A 16,323-nucleotide genomic window follows, 5' to 3' on the forward strand; every position below is an offset into this window, starting at 1 on the left:
GTACTGTTTGTCCGGTTTAACCACACTGGTTTCCGGTTATGCCGGATGAATCGGCAGTTTGTACTGTTTGTTTGGTTTTTCTTTCATTTTCGATTTTAACTAATAACTATACCGAATTAAGATTAGGTTTCTAGTTAAACTAGTTGAACCGGCCGGTCCAATCCAGTTTTTAAAACCATGATTCTACCTTCACATCCTACCTAAACTATCAGCGCATCTATTTAATTCGTGTGGATGCAAAAATCTGACATAGGGTTATCTATTCAGTCTTTTAATTTGAAAAAAAAAAATATATATATATATATATATATATCTGACATGGCAGTATCTTATTGGATAATGCAAATTTGAGTTTCTAATAGGGCATCCTTATACTGTAGCATTTCATTTTTCAGGTCACGGGGCTTCGTCACTTTTATTTATATATATAAACTCTTCTTCATTCCCTTCAGTCTATATACCATCGGCTACGTGATAGTCTCAACTTTCTCATTTCTTGTTTTTTCCTTTCACTACAATAAATAACCCAGCCACCAGAAAATCAAAGAAGCCCGAACCATATCTTTTTCTCTGTACCACATATATTTCTTTATTTATGGGTAGCCTCAATTCTGACAATGTAACCAGCCACACTTCTTCCTCTAACATTAGCCCTTTGGACCCCGAGGAGTTCAGGCGACAAGGCCATATGATCATAGATTTCTTAGCTGATTATTATCGCGATGTAGAGAAATACCCGGTTCTAAGCCAAGTCGAACCGGGATATCTCCAAAAACGCTTGCCAAAGTCCACCCCACATAATCCAGAACCCATTGAAACCATTCTCCAAGACGTGCAGGAGCACATTGTTCCTGGTTTAACACATTGGCAAAGCCCCAACTTCTTTGCTTACTTCCAATGCACTAGTAGCATTGCAGGGTTTCTAGGCGAGATGCTTAGCACCGGCTTCAATGTGGTCGGATTCAGTTGGATTGCATCACCAGCAGCTACTGAACTAGAGACAATAGTCGTGGATTGGCTTGGAGAGATGCTTGAGCTGCCAAAGTCTTTCCTTTTCTCTGGCAATGGCGGGGGTGTGCTACAAGGGACTACTTGTGAGGCCGTTTTGTGCACAATTGTCGCTGCAAGGGATCAAATGCTAAGCCAAATTGGAAGAGAGAACCTCTTAAAGTTGGTGGTTTATGCTTCTGACCAGACACATAGTGCAATCCAAAAAGCAGCACAAATAGCAGGGATCCATCCAACGAATTTCAGAGCCATCAAGACTTCTAAGTCAACATCATATGCACTATCACCTGACTCACTACGAGCCCAAATTTGCGAAGATGTGGAAGCAGGCCTAGTCCCATTGTTTTTATGTGCCACTGTGGGAACAACTCCAACGGCTGCCATTGATCCACTAGAATCGTTATGTGCTGTGTCAAAAGATTATGGAATGTGGGTTCATGTTGATGCTGCTTATGCCGGAAGCGCCTGTATTTGTCCTGAGTTTCGGCACTTCATCGATGGTGTCGAGGGTGCGAACTCATTTAGTCTCAATGCACACAAGTGGTTCTTAACCTCTTTGGATTGTTGCTGCCTTTGGGTAAAAGATCCGAGCGCCTTGATAAAGTCACTCTCAACCAACCCTGAGTTCTTGAGGAATAAAGCCTCGGATTCAAAGCAAGTGGTGGACTATAAAGACTGGCAGATAACCCTAAGCCGAAGATTTCGTTCCATGAAATTATGGTTTGTGCTTAGAAGCTATGGTGTAGCTAACCTTAGGAGCTTCATGAGAAACCATGTGAAAATGGCCAACCTTTTTGAAGGGCTTGTAGCTATGGATAAAAGGTTTGAAATTGTGGTCCCTACAAATTTTGCCATGGTTTGTTTCAGGATTTTGCCATCGGCACTGAGTGAGACAGTATACAAAAATGGTAAGCTTGAAATGGTAAGCGAGGAACACGCGAATGAGGCAAACCGCAAATTGTTGGAGTCCATTAACATGTCAGGCTGTGTCTTCATGACTCATGCTGTGGTCGAGGGAGTATACGTGATACGATTTGCCGTTGGTGCAACTCTAGTTGAGGAACGACACGTTATCACGGCTTGGAAAGTGGTGCAGGAGCATGCAAATGTCATACTTAGCACTTATAAACCACGAGCTCTTCTTGTGTAAGCCTAGCTAGGCTGAATCTTCTTTGCATGCAGCCAGTAAAATTTTTGGTTCAATAAATGGGGGTAAGGATTTGAAATTTATTCTTCCCATGAGAAGAATCAATCCCTCCACCATTTGTTAGAAATATGCTATTTTTAGTTTATTGTCTCATATTATGCAAATAATTTATTGAAAATAAACAATTCACAAATGGACTTTCATTTGAGAACAATTTATTTATAACCTTTTGATGAAAACATTTGTTAGTCTAATTTTTCTGTTTTTTTAGAAATATGCTAATTTTTAGCCTTTTGTCCCATATTAATCAAATAATCTATCGAAAATAAACAATTTACAAATGGATCTCCATTTGAGAACAACTTATCTATAGCCTTTTGATGAAAACATTTGTTAATAGTACTGTATATAAAAGTAAAAAACTAAATATAATAAGTTAATTGTTTATTTTTACTAAAAATACACTAGCAAAAAGAGTAGAGTGAAACCTGCATGAGACCCGCAAACATTCAACTTTACCTTACTTTTTAAACAAAAAGTTATAGTGGGATTGCAACACCCAAAAAAAAAAAAAAAAGTTTTGGCATTAAAATTTGAGGGTAATTTTGTAAATTACTCCCTAAGATATTTCTAGCAAGTGGACTATCCACATTATTTCATCACCCCCCTCCCCTCCCCCTCCCCTTTCTAAAGCCTACATGTAGGAGTATGCAGCTAACCCACCAAAACCAACCCAACCCAACCCTGGGTTAGGTCGGTTTTTAGTGGTTGGTGAGTTGGGTTGGGTTATGAAATTTTTTTTAATAGTGGGTCGGGCTGGGTGTGGGACCCGCAAATTGTTTATTGTTTATTTTTACTAAAAATACTCTAGCAAAAAGAGTAGAGTGAAACCCGCAATAATTAAAAAGTAACTAACATTTGTGCAAAAACTACAGCATGGGACCCGCAAACATTCAACTTTACCTTACTTTTTAAACAAAAAGTTATAGTGGGACTATAACACCCAAAAAAAAAAAAAAAGTTTTGGCATTAAAATTTAAGGGAGGGTAATTTTGTAAATTACTCCCTAAGATATTTCTAGCAAGTGGACAAGTGGTCCACATTATTTCATCACCCCCTTCCCCCTTCCCTTTCTAAAGCCTACACGTAGGAGTATGCAACTAACCCACCAAAACTAGCCCAACCCAACCCAACCCAACCCTCGGGTTAGGTCGGTTTTTAGTGGTTGGTGGGTTGGGTTGGGTTATGAAATTTATTTTAATAGTGGGTTGGGTTGGGTGTGGGTTATAACAATCCCCTCCACCATTTGTTAAAATATTACCAATTACGCATGGGTCACATTGAATAAAAGTAAAAATTATAAGACGAAAATGAATAAATCAAAAGTTACGTGATTGAATTTAATCTAAAGCAAAGTTAGAGGGTATAATTTGTAATTTAGTCTTGAAATATTTTGACATGTTGAACTCTTTGTATTTACGAAGAACTTCACCTATCTTGACTATGAGGTTTTTTTTTGTTAGTTCTTTGATTTTAATTTCATGCAATTGAATCATCTAAATTTCTTATTTATTCAACTCAGATATTCAGTCGAATTTTGTTAATATATTTCCATTAAAAAAATTATTTTTACATGAAAAATGTCTATAAAATTAATAAAAGTATTTTATTGATTTTTTATGTGAGAAATTTTTATTTCAAAATTTTTTGTTAGTTAATTGCATACTTAAAGGAAAATTTTTTAACGGAATTGGATGAAATACCTAAATTGAATAAATATGAGCATGTAAAAGAAACCAAAAATTGTCATGTTATTTATCATCCACATAATTGTAAAGAAAAATAGAACATTTAGACATATTGATCATCTAAGGAATTGCGAGCAAAATAAGAAAAGTTAACTACACATGTTTATCTAAGCATAATAAAGGAAAATAAGAAAATCACCTAAATAGCAAGCATGTTCATATAAGCATAATAAAGGAAAATAAGATAATTAAACATGTTCGTCTAAGCATTTAAAGGAAAATCATAAAATTACCTAAACATGTTCATCTAAGCATTTAAAGGAAAAATCTAGTAGTGTTCATCTAAGTATGTGAATAAAAACAAAGAAATACCTAGACACGTTCATCTAAGCATAGATGTGAAACACGCAAAAAAAAAAAAATAAATAAAAATTGAAAATACCTAGATGTGTGCATCTAAGCATATCACCAAAAATCAGAAAATTTACATGTCACATCATGGGATTAAGAAATGTTACCGCATTCATTTCATGTGAAAAGTGAAAACATGCTGTAAGAAACCAATTCAACATATGAAGCATGTTATGTAAAGAAAAAAATCACTACAGAGAACATTTTTATCACGTAATCTATATAAAACTGAAACTTCTGCTGGCACCACAATTTTCCACGTTAGCACAATATTTAAAAAAATAAAAATAAAAATAAAAATAAAAACATTATAACTCCTCAAAACCCTAACAACCTTACCCCTCTCTCAAGTTAAGAAATATAAAGCCACGGTTTCTGCAAACTCTCTCTCTCCAAACGTAAATATCAAATTCAACTCCTTTAATTTCTCTTTTTATTTTTGAGGCTTCTATAGAGTTATAGTGAGTTATGTTGATTTTGTTTTTTGTGTGTGTGTATAGATGGTCATAATACTCCGGTATTTTAAGAGAAGTTTGTGTTTTCGTTAATTGAAGGCCTTAGAGAGATAAGTGTTGCAGTTTTGAACAGCAATACAGAAGACGATTTCAGTGGCAGCGGAAAGTAATTACTTTGTCTCATATTTTTGTTTTTTGAATTGATTTTGTGTGCTTTTTAGACCCTTTTGGATCAATTTTGTTAATTGGGTGTTTTTTTTTTTTTTTTTTGATAGGGTCCAATTGGGGAAGGTTCTTTCAAATGGTTACGATGACCGCACTTGGTGTTTGTATACTAATAGTGGGGGGTAAGTGCTGTAAATTACTAACCCTTTTAAATGTATAATCTGTTTCTAAAATTTAAGTGGATGGAGGGGTTTAAGTTTGCTCAAATTAACAGAATCTTCACATGTTCTTGTAGTGGAAAGGCTTTGATAGTTTTATTGAGTTAATTCAAAGTCCTGATATATTAATAAGTTTGGATTATATAGTAACACAAACAAATTAAATTTGTTGCTACCCGTAGAATACTGTGTAGTTTGGATTATATTGTAACACAATCAAATTAAATTCGTTGCTACCCGTAAAATACTGTGTGAAGAAGTTGTTACAATGCTCAAATTTTAACTTCATTTTTGTTCATCATTGAATACTCATATAATCAATTTCCAATTTAGTGTTCAAGAATTAAACCAAAATTCTAACTGCGCTATCATAAAATATTATTATTAGTATGAATTTTATGGAGTTACAGTGTTCAGGAATTAAACCAAAATTTTTTTAAATTATCTATAATATTTTGTCCTCCGAAAATTTTCTCTCTTTAATTTTAGTATATTGTGTTTCTTAAGCTATAGAGAGATTTTCTTTGTTTCTTATTCTCAATAATAAATCATTTTATTGCAATACCGGTAATTGTTTGAGAAATCCAATATGTTCATATCTCTATAGAATAGAGAATAGTAGAAGCCAATTTTATTACAACTACTTAAATTGAGTTGACTTAATTCCATACAATTACAAAGTATATATAGCATGAAAGATAATGGAATTAATTGTTGTAATTTTTATTTTCTTTCCATGTTTTGAATTTCCTCAATATTATTATTACAACTGAGCAAAGATTGAGAAAGTAACATTACTACTCTAATTTGAAGTTTAATGCGTCCTTCTCAAGTCATGGTCTTTATTTATATATTTGTAGTTTATATTTCTAACCATTGATGAGAAATTAAGGCTCAGTTGCACAATATGTGTAAATTCTTCAGAAGACTACTTTAAATAGTAAGTCAATGTGTCTCTTACATTTGGGTATTACTTAGAATTATTTTCAAATGATTATACCAATAAAAGTGAATGTGTATAAATTTTGTTTAACTATCCCGTGCATCACACAGGTTAGCGACTAGTTAAAGATATAAACATGAGAAAATAGTCAAGCTATTTAGCATGTGATAGCAAAACAAAGACATGAATATGTAATAAAAAAATATCAAAAGAGAATATCTTTTTCATCTTTGCATTTTTCGATTAAACCCGAATTTCAAGTGAACATGGTGAAGAAAATAATAATGTGAAATTTTGAAGATCGTTGATTATCATGTCAAACATTCATCTCTCACGTTAATAAAAGATTCATATGAACATTCAAAGAACGTAGGAGAAAAAAATTGATGATCAAAGAACATAAAGGAGAGAAAATCAAAAAATTTAACAAGCAAAATTAGTATGAAAACAATTAATAATCAAAGCACATGAAAGCAATAAATTTACACAATGATGGATTACTAAAAGACTATAGAGGAAGCAATAAAGTATTGAGCCACCTCCAAAGTAGGAACAATGGAAGCTTAAGTCCTTTCCCAGTTGCAGCCTAGCTAGGCTGAATCTTCATTGCAGCCAGTTTTTTTTTTTTTTTTTTAATCAGTACAATAATTGGGGGTAATAAATTGAAATTAATTCCACAACTTACACAAGCTTATTGTGTATGCTGTGGAATTAAATTTTTGTCAGTCAAGGGATAGCTTTAGGATTCGATTATACATTTGGTTGCTCAGTGCTTGGAGCTCTAGCGTTTTTCTAAAATATTTAGTACTTATTTTTATAAGGAAATAATTGAGTCATTCGGTGAAACCGTGTAACCACATGATGAAGTATATACTTTAATAATTAATAAATCTCATAATAGGTTATCTATTGTACGTCATGTAACACGTGTCTAGTCATCTAGCACAACCATGATTTCTAAAACCTAACTTTTATTATATTTTATAATATGACAAGAAATTTGATAGGTATTACATTTTAGTATATAAGATTTAAAAATGTCCTAATTAAGTTAGTAATTCTGTAATTTTACCATTATAACTTATAATTCTTATTTATGAGAAAAAATTTGACAGTCACATAATGCTCCATCTTAACAAGCTTAAAGAATCTGACTCTCACCCAAAATAAAAATAAATAAATAAACAAACAAACAAGACAAACAAGCCTAAAGAATCAATAGTTCTTTTTTTTTTTTTTTGGGGGGTAAGTGACACGTATAAACCTGTTGTACATGGTTCACGTTATTGAATATAGTGTTTTCATGTATGTTTCTTTGAGAAATTTGTTGATTAGTGGGGAACATTACTCCCTCCTCTCACATGAGGGTGCAACCATCATATGAGAGGATGGAGCAATGGTCCCAAACTACACAATAATTACTCGCTTTATTGTGGATACTATTGATAGGTTTCATTTCGTACTCTCTTTTCTACCACTCTACTATTACTTTCCAATTGGATATAGAGAAAATATCATACTATATGGCCTCAACAGCGAGCACGTTTCCTTCGTTGTCTCTTGGTTGATAATTGTAATTGTATGTAACAATATTGTAACTACTTTTTCGGGCTTGGAATGTGAAGCTGATCAATGGCATTTCTCATGAAAGCAACTGTTGACCTAACCTTTTAATGCTAGCGGAGGGCAACAGCAACAACTGGAAAACATATTGGCCGACATTTTTGTATGCATCCCTCTGGTGCTGTAAATGACTTGGGCAGTCTTGTGTTTAGTAATTATTTTTTGTAACTCTTCTTTTATTGAACATAGATTTTCTCTCTTAATACGACTTTCTACTTTTCGATCTAAATTAAAAAAAGAGGCTCATTTTTTATTTATCCAACCTTTCACCTCACTTGCTACATAAATTGGTACCAGTATATATGGTTTTATAAAGATACAGTCATGCACATTAATATAGAAAAAAAATAACAATTTCACAAAGTAGACCAATCATCTCCTCCCTCCCTACCTCGCACTGCCACCACCACTGACTGTTCTAACTCCTCTCATCATCAACATCACCATCATCACCAACACAACTCACTACCTACCAAAGCTTTTATTACAATTAAACAATAAAAAATTATTTTCAAGGTCTCAACCAAACAATAGAATAAAAAAATTTACAAAAAAATGTTTCATGTTATAAATAATGGTTAATTTTCACTTTCATCCTTTAATTATGGTACGATTACAATGCCCCTTAAACTTGAAAATTAAGCAGTGTTCCCTTGATTATGACCAATAAGCACTTTACATCTTTATTAGGGATGGTGTCAGGTTTGTGTTGTGTCGACTTATGAGTATTCGACTATATTGATCAACACTAACTCGACATATTTATTAAATGAGTTAAAATTCATCAACCCTAACACAACTTTTTTATTAAACGAAGTAGTCATGTTGACCTATTTATCATATTTTATCAAATTGAAAAGAAAAATGTACAAATTTTAGTATATAACCAAATTGATCTGAACTATAAAAAACCAAATAAATAAATTTTTTAATATAAAATTAAGAAAAAACAAGTAAATGCATCACAAATAATCTTTCAAAACTAAAATATATCTCAATATCACAAATTAATCGATTACAATATGTTAAAGGAAATAAACCACAACAAATAATAAATTTATATACCTAAGATTTGAAGGGTATATTGGTAAAATATCATTTAATTAAACAGATCAGATAAGTCAAATGGGTTCCATAGATTGGACACAAACTTGACACATTTATTAAATGGGTCAATCATGTGAACTGAATATGACATAAACCAGTTAAGGCTCAACCTATAAGCTACCAATTTTGTGTCATCTCGTGTCTAGGTCTCAGGTTTTGTCAACTTTTACCATCCCTAATCTTTATCATTACAAAAATCCTAATGATATAGGGCGAATTAATTATTACCTATTATTAAGGGGGGGCCATTAGAAAAATCCTAATGATATGGGGCAAATTTTTTAGTATTATTAATTTTATTGATTTTTTATGTAAGACATAAACCAAAAATCAAAACTACATCATTTTGGAGGTCATTAACGATGAAATTATAACGGACACTGATGAAATAACTGAATTGAATAAATTTAAATTTAGAAGAAAGATTTTGAACATAATTGAAGTTATAGGAAAAAATTGAATTTTAAGCAAAGTTATAGTTTATAATTTTTTATTTAACTTATATTTGTACTAGTGATTTAAGGGTTTGTTAATAAAAGGTAAAGCAGAACAAAATAATTTGATTAGAAAACACCGAGGGGTGCTAATATAGAAAGTATGTGATAGGAAAGAAAGAAAATAGGTGTGGGGGGCTTTTGTGAGTTTGGACCTTTGCCTTTCTGCCATACTAAGGCCTATGAATATGGGGTATAGGAGTTGGGACTAGCTTAGTTTGGGCTGCACCGTAGGCCAACTTGTGCACCAATTGGGCTCACCCAAGGTGGAGACAAGCCGTGGAGAGCACTACAGGCTAAATGTAAGGCGTGGTTATGGCTGGCTGGCTGTTACAGCAGAAATATACTACACCAAAATGTTATGGTAAACCACGTTTAATGGAGCCATAGTAGATAGTTAACACCGTTAGTAAAATAAACAAGTTTACAGCAGAACAACTGATACAACAAATAGAACAGAAAAGAAAATACTACAAAAGGACATGTAATGCTAAAACGAAACTAGTAAATATAAACTAAAAAGGAGGCAGTCATAGGACGTCTAATGATGCAACAAGGGTAGCCTCGTGTTCCCCAACCTTGGGTTGGGTTGTTTGGTAGGAATGGATCCAAAAAGGGAACCTTTCCCCAACGCAGGTAACCTTAATGCATGTTTCTGCTATAGAAATTACTTGTGCTAGGGAGAGGGCCTAAATGGTTTCGTGTTCTAGATTATGAGTTCAACAGAGTAGGAATGTCAAGGGGAGAGAAAAGTTGATCTATTGATGCATGCTTCTATTTCTGTCATAACTCTCTCTCTACCTTACCACTTTATTTTCTTATTTTCTTTTGAGTTTCTTTTCTCTTGTCTCTCTAGGTGTTTTCTATCTACCTCTTGTCACTCCTTCCTCCTTCCATTCGTCCCCTGTTCACGGTTACCTCTATCCCTTTTATACTTGCTTAAATTTATGGGATTTCTCCCTTTTGTCCCTAAGGCTGTACCAACTACTTTTGGCATCTTTCCAAGACTACCCACTAACCTGTTGGTTGCCTGGCCATTACCTCTGCTCAGAGGGTGCTTGCCACACCACTCCCCATTTCCAAACAAAAATTCTTGTTTTGTTTCTCTCCCTCTCACTACCTTTCCTCCCCTCAGCAAATAAGGGTTGAGTGCTCTCTATACTTGTAACACCCCAGTTATTAAATGTATATTGGAGGAAGCTTGAGGGGCAAATTGATAATTTTACTCAAGATATTTTTGGGGCAATTTGGTAATTAAGCTTTTCAACTTAAGTCACCACCCCCCCCCCTCTTTTCTTCCTCATTTCACGTTGATATCTCTCTCTCCCTCTTGACCGGCTGCCCCTTCTCTCTATTTCTCTATCTTTCTATCTCACCCACCCACCGAAGCCCACACACCTACACATTCTAGCTCTCACTCCCTCACTGGTAAACCAGCCATCTACCACCACCTTTGGCAGATTTCACCAGAGAACCCCATTAGAAACCCCATATGCTCCATTATCTCAAACTTGAAAGGTAAAACTCTTTAACTATTTTGGTAGCTTTTCAAGTTGTTGTAAGATTTCTTTCTAATCTAAGCTACTTGAGTGATATACGTGTGATTGAGTACATGGGTTTTTGATTTGGTGGACTTAATTGTTAAATGGTTAAGGGTTTTCACAAATGGTGATCATTCGGGGTTTCTCCATGGTTAAAATTTGGGTTCCTTGAGCAATCGTGCGGGTTGATTTTGTGGAAGTTTGGGTTGATTTTTGGAAGTGTGTTCTTTGCATTTTAAATGACTTTGGCAAATGTGGGTGTGAGTGGAGTGATAACTACGAATTTATGCAAGTTAAGTGTGAGCATGTGCTTTTGCATACCAAGTGTTTGATAAGTTGTTTATATGAGATTTTTGGGTTTGATTCCTTGTTTTTAATATGCTTTAAATCTGGTGGTTTTAATGTGAGTAAATTCTCAAATAATTTGGGCTGGTCTTACAACTATAGCAATTTTCTAAAGCTGTCATGATAGATTTTAGTCAGCCGCAATGCATGATTTTTAATAAATTATAGAAAAATCTTTTTAGACTAAATTTTCTGTGGTACATTGTATACATATAGGGGAATGTTCCCTTAAAGTTTTGAATTAATCAGATAATGTTTCATTGACCAAACAATTTTTACAAAATGGCTGCCCTGCTATGTACTAAATCTGAAAGCAAGACTAAAACGTTGAGAAATTTTGGAATTAATCCCAAACCTCGGTTGATCTTATCTTGGCTTAAATATATTATTTAGTACTCAAAGAGATTCATGAGTACGTTATATTATCTTATGATGCATATTTTTGCAGGAGTGAATTTAAAATGTTTTGGTTGTGTCAGCACTATGAGTTTTTTGGATGCTTATTTGGTTCCTACTTGGGAAGGGTACTTGTCTTAGGTTGGGCAAGCTAGGCTTTAGTGCATTTTATTTGTTTTAGGGGATCCTATTCGATTTTTGAGACAAATGTGATGAAAAACTTTGCGAAAGGCCTTGTTATTAATAGGCTTGATCCTTATGTTTCTAGGTTTTGAGATTCTTGGTGATGGACCTAGTGACTGGATTGGTTGATTTTGTGATGCTAGTTGAGGTAAAATCGGTTGTCTTTCTGAGGTAAGTAGCTTTTTAATGGGATTTTTGAAAAATAACCATGTTTCATAAACGTTGTTTTTGGGTCAAACACATTTTGCAAAATTATATATGGATATATATTTTCTTAAAAGTGTTGTATTGTGACCCTATCATATATTATTATGTATGAAAAGTGCATCATATTTGGTATTGCATTTGGGGAAATGTATGGATTGTTGATATGGAAAAATGTGCATCTTTTATTTAATCTTTGATAAGGAAATCATGGATTTTATGGCATGTTAGAAAATTTAAAGATGCTTACCTTGTCTTGTTATGTGGGAAATTAATAGAAAATCTTTTGATAAGACTGAAGTTGAAAACCTTACAAACTATGTAGAAGTTAAATTATTTAAGGTTTTTCTGAAACTACCTGGATATGAACTATGTGTTTCAAAGTAATGTAACCTGTGAACTTATGTGGTTTTAACATCATGCCATGTGTGATTTCTCGGTGATCACCCGATTTGGTTTCTGTAGTCTTTGTGATAACGGAATCAAATCTAGGTCAGTGCCCTTTCACTTTGGATGACGAGTTCTTCCCTACTGCCCATTGGGGGAGAGAAAAATCTTAAGAGTATGGGTGAGGCTGCTATCCATGGGACTAAAAGTCTGCATACCAGAGAGGACAATATCATGCCAGTTGTGAATAGGTAGATCCCCTGACCGGTCTATATGGTAGTGTGGTATATTTGTGGTAAATTACTGTATGTTAGATTTTATAGCTTTGGAATTATATTATTAGTACTCACAGATTATTGTATATAGTTTCATGGTATTATTTTGAGAAACTTTGTATTTTATCATTTAATCATTCTTGTTACATTATTATAAAAAAAATAAAAAAAAAATGATCTTGCAGTATTCAGTTAGCAATTTCCCAAACTAAAACATGTCTTGCAAACTGTTTATAATCATGAAGCTTGCATTTTCCCCACCCCCATTAATTATGCTACTTACTGAGCTTTAGCTCATCCCACTCTCCAACAGTTTTTCAGATAAATTTGCTATACCTCGGGTATGGAACTTGTTTTATTGGTGGTGATTGAAGCATTATGTTAAGTGAGAGATTTATGCTATGATTGGTTGGTGACTCAATCTTGCAAAGTTTAATGAGTTCATAATTAATTCTATTGGAGGTTGGATACTTGAGGTTTGTTAGCCTTAGGCTTTGTAGGCCTAACTTCAATGTTCAGGTTCTGTATTCTAGAAGGGATTGTGGTTTTGTGTTATCCATTTGGAGCTTTGATACAATTTCATGCATTATTTAGAGGCACATGACTCGAGTTATTGTTTGTAATTGTGTTATAGAGCTCTGACTTGTAATATGAAGATTTTAGTATGGTTATTTATTCTTATCATGCATCGGAAAAAAAAAAAAAAAAAAAAAAAAAAAAAAAAAAAAAAAAAAACACTCCTACGTTCTCGCTCTTAACAATTCTTCTCTCACGCTTTGGACCCTTCTGGGTTTGGGGCTTGACAATACCTACCCTTATGGTATGCATCAAGTGGTCCTAGTTTGTATTTACCTCTTTTAGGAGAAATGTCATCCCAGCAAAGCATTTTCCCGAAAGAAGTCTCAGCAGGAACCCCAGAATAGATCTCTTTTCTCCCCACCGCCAAACCACACCCTTTGAATCCCTTGACCGATGACCCATCTCCCATGTATTGACTGGGTACACGTACGTTGTTCCCTAGGCCTTGTGCAAGTGCCACTACCATATAGGTATGTCTTCTTTCATTCCCATGCCATTCTTGCCACTCCTACGCCATATTCTTCTGCCACGTGTACTGAGTAAAGTTTGTCTTCTGCGGCATGAGGCATGCGTGGATTGGCTTGGAGAGATGCTTGAGCTGCCAAAGTCTTTCCTTTTCTCTGGCAATGGCGGGGGTGTGCTACAAGGGACTACTTGTGAGGCCGTTTTGTGCACAATTGTCGCTGCAAGGGATCAAATGCTAAGCCAAATTGGGAAAGAGAACCTCATAAAGTTGGTGGTTTATGCTTCTTACCAGACACATAGTGCAATCCAAAAAGCAGCACAAATAGCAGGGATCCATCCAATGAATTTCAGAGCCATCAAGACTTCTAAGTCAACATCATATGCACTATCACCTGACTCACTACGAGCACAAATTTGCGAAGATGTAGAAGCGGGCCTAGTCCCATTGTTTTTATGTGTCACTGTGGGAACAACTGCAACAGCTGCCATTGATCCACTAGAATCGTTATGTGCTGTGGCAAAAGATTATGGAATGTGGGTTCATGTTGATGCTGCTTATGCCGGAAGCGCCTGTATTTGTCTTGAGTTTCGGCACTTCATCGATGGTGTTAAGGGTGCAAACTCATTTAGTCTCAATGCACACAAATGGTTCTTAACCTCTTTGAATTGTTGCTGCCTTTGGGTAAAAGATCCGAGCGCCTTGATAAAGTCACTCTCAACCAACCCTGAGTACTTGAGGAGTAAAGCCTCGGATTCAAAGCAAGTGGTGGACTATAAAGACTGGCAGATAACCCTAAGCCGAAGATTTCGTTCCTTGAAATTATGGTTTGTGCTTAGAAGCTATGGTGTAGCTAAACTTAGGAGCTTCATGAGAAACCATGTGAAAATGGCTAAACTTTTTGAAGGGTTTGTAGCTATGGATAAAAGGTTTGAAATCGTGGTACCTATAAATTTTGCCATGGTTTGTTTCAGGATTTTGCCATCGGCACTAAGTGAGACAGTATACAAAAATGTTAAGCTTGACATAGTAAGCGAGGAACTTGCGAATGAGGCAAACCGCAAATTGTTGGAGTCCATTAACATGTCGGGCTGTGTCTTCATGACTCATGCGGTGGTCGAGGGAGTATACGTGGTACGATTTGCCGTTGGTGCAACTATAGTAGAGGAACGACACATTATCACGGCTTGGAAAGTGGTGCAGGAGCATGCAAATGTCATACTAAGTACTTAATTAGTTCTTGTGTAAGCCTAGATAGGCTGAATCTTCTTTGCATGCAGCCAGTAAAATATTTTTTTTCGTACAATAAATGGGGGTAAGGATTTGAAATTTAGTTCTTCCCATGAGAAGAACCAATCCCCTCCACCATTTGTTAAAATATGACCAATGTAATTTTGAATTTAAAAATAAAAGCATGATTAACCCAGGACAAATGCAAGCGCTTCTGGGATAAGCAGCATCAACATGGACCCATATGCCATAATCTCTAACCACAGCACATATTGACCCTAGTGGATCGACGGCAGCCGTTGAAGTTGTTCCCACAGTGGCACATAAAACAATGGGACTAAGCCTGCTTCCACATCTTCGCAAATTTGGGCTCGCAGTGAGTCTGGTGATAGTTCAAATGATGTTGACTTAGAAGTCTTGATGGCTCTGTAATTCATGGGATGAATCCCTGCTATTTGTGCTGCTTTTTGGAATGCACTATGTGTTTGGTCAGAAGCATAAACTCTTCACCAGGTTCTCTCTGCCAATTTGGCTAAGCATTTGATCCCTTGCAGCGACGAGTGTGCACAAAACGGCCTCACAAGTAGTACCTTGTATCACACCCCCACCATTGCCAGAGAAAAGGAAAGACTTGGGTAGATTATCTCTCCAAGCCAATCCATGACTATTGTCTCTAGCTCAGTCGCGGCTGGTGACGCAATACAATTGAATCCAACCACTTTGAAACCGGTGCTAAGCATATCTCCGAGAAACCCCACTATGCGACTAGTGCATTGGAAGTAAGCAAAGAAGTTTGGGCTTTACCAATGTGTTAAGCCAGGAACAATGTGCTCCTGCACGTCTTGGAGAATGGTTTCAATGGGTTCTGAATTGTGGGGTGGACTTTTGGCAAGCGTTTCCGGAGATATCCCGGTTCGACTTGGCTTAGAACCGGGAATTTCTCTACATCTCGACAATAATCAGCTAGGAAGTCTATGATCATATGGCCTTGCCGACTGAACTCCTCAGGGTCCAAAGGGCTAATGTTAGATGAAGAAGGGTGGCAGGCTACATTGTCAGAATTGACGCTACCCATAATAATTAAATATATGTGGTACAGAGAAAAATATATGGCTCGGGCTTCTTTGATTTTTGAGTAGTTCTGGCGCTACAACTCTACAACTCGCCCTATGGACGAGTTGTAACACCTGACTTTTTCTTGATTTTTTGGTGGAAGAGTTATTTATTGTACTGAAAGGAAAAAACACAAAATGAGAAAGTTATTTAATTTTATGCATTAAGCTATTAAATCTCCGGCCTTACAATGGAATATGAATTGAGTTATATTTTTGGATAGACTTACCAGGCTAATGGTTCACTTTGGCTATGCATTTCTTTAGTAAAATGCGTTGAGGAGAATGT

General features: G+C 35.3%; 2 protein-coding genes and 1 pseudogene across 2 annotated transcripts; 2 read left to right on the forward strand and 1 right to left on the reverse strand.

Annotated features, from left to right (window-relative positions):
• The first annotated feature begins 468 nt into the window (after positions 1-468).
• LOC126726609 (tyrosine decarboxylase-like) lies at positions 469-2,369 on the forward strand. Its single transcript, XM_050431888.1, has one exon. The coding sequence runs from the start codon at positions 596-598 to the stop codon at positions 2,156-2,158; it is 1,563 nt and encodes a 520-aa protein (XP_050287845.1). The 5' UTR covers positions 469-595; the 3' UTR covers positions 2,159-2,369.
• An 11,332-nt stretch (positions 2,370-13,701) lies between these two features.
• LOC126728506 (phenylacetaldehyde synthase-like) lies at positions 13,702-14,925 on the forward strand. Its single transcript, XM_050434314.1, has one exon. The coding sequence runs from the start codon at positions 13,702-13,704 to the stop codon at positions 14,923-14,925; it is 1,224 nt and encodes a 407-aa protein (XP_050290271.1).
• LOC126728507 (tyrosine/DOPA decarboxylase 3-like) lies at positions 14,926-15,997 on the reverse strand (annotated as a pseudogene).
• Between the last annotated feature and the right edge of the window lie 326 nt (positions 15,998-16,323).

This window comes from Quercus robur, chromosome 5 (genome assembly GCF_932294415.1).
Source record: "Quercus robur chromosome 5, dhQueRobu3.1, whole genome shotgun sequence".
NCBI classification, from domain to species: Eukaryota; Viridiplantae; Streptophyta; class Magnoliopsida; order Fagales; family Fagaceae; genus Quercus; species Quercus robur.

Coding starts and splice junctions, on each gene's coding strand:
- LOC126726609 (XM_050431888.1), top strand. CDS start 596: ATGGGTAGCCTCAATTCTGACAATGTAACCAGCCACACTTCTTCCTCT.
- LOC126728506 (XM_050434314.1), top strand. CDS start 13,702: ATGTCTTCTTTCATTCCCATGCCATTCTTGCCACTCCTACGCCATATT.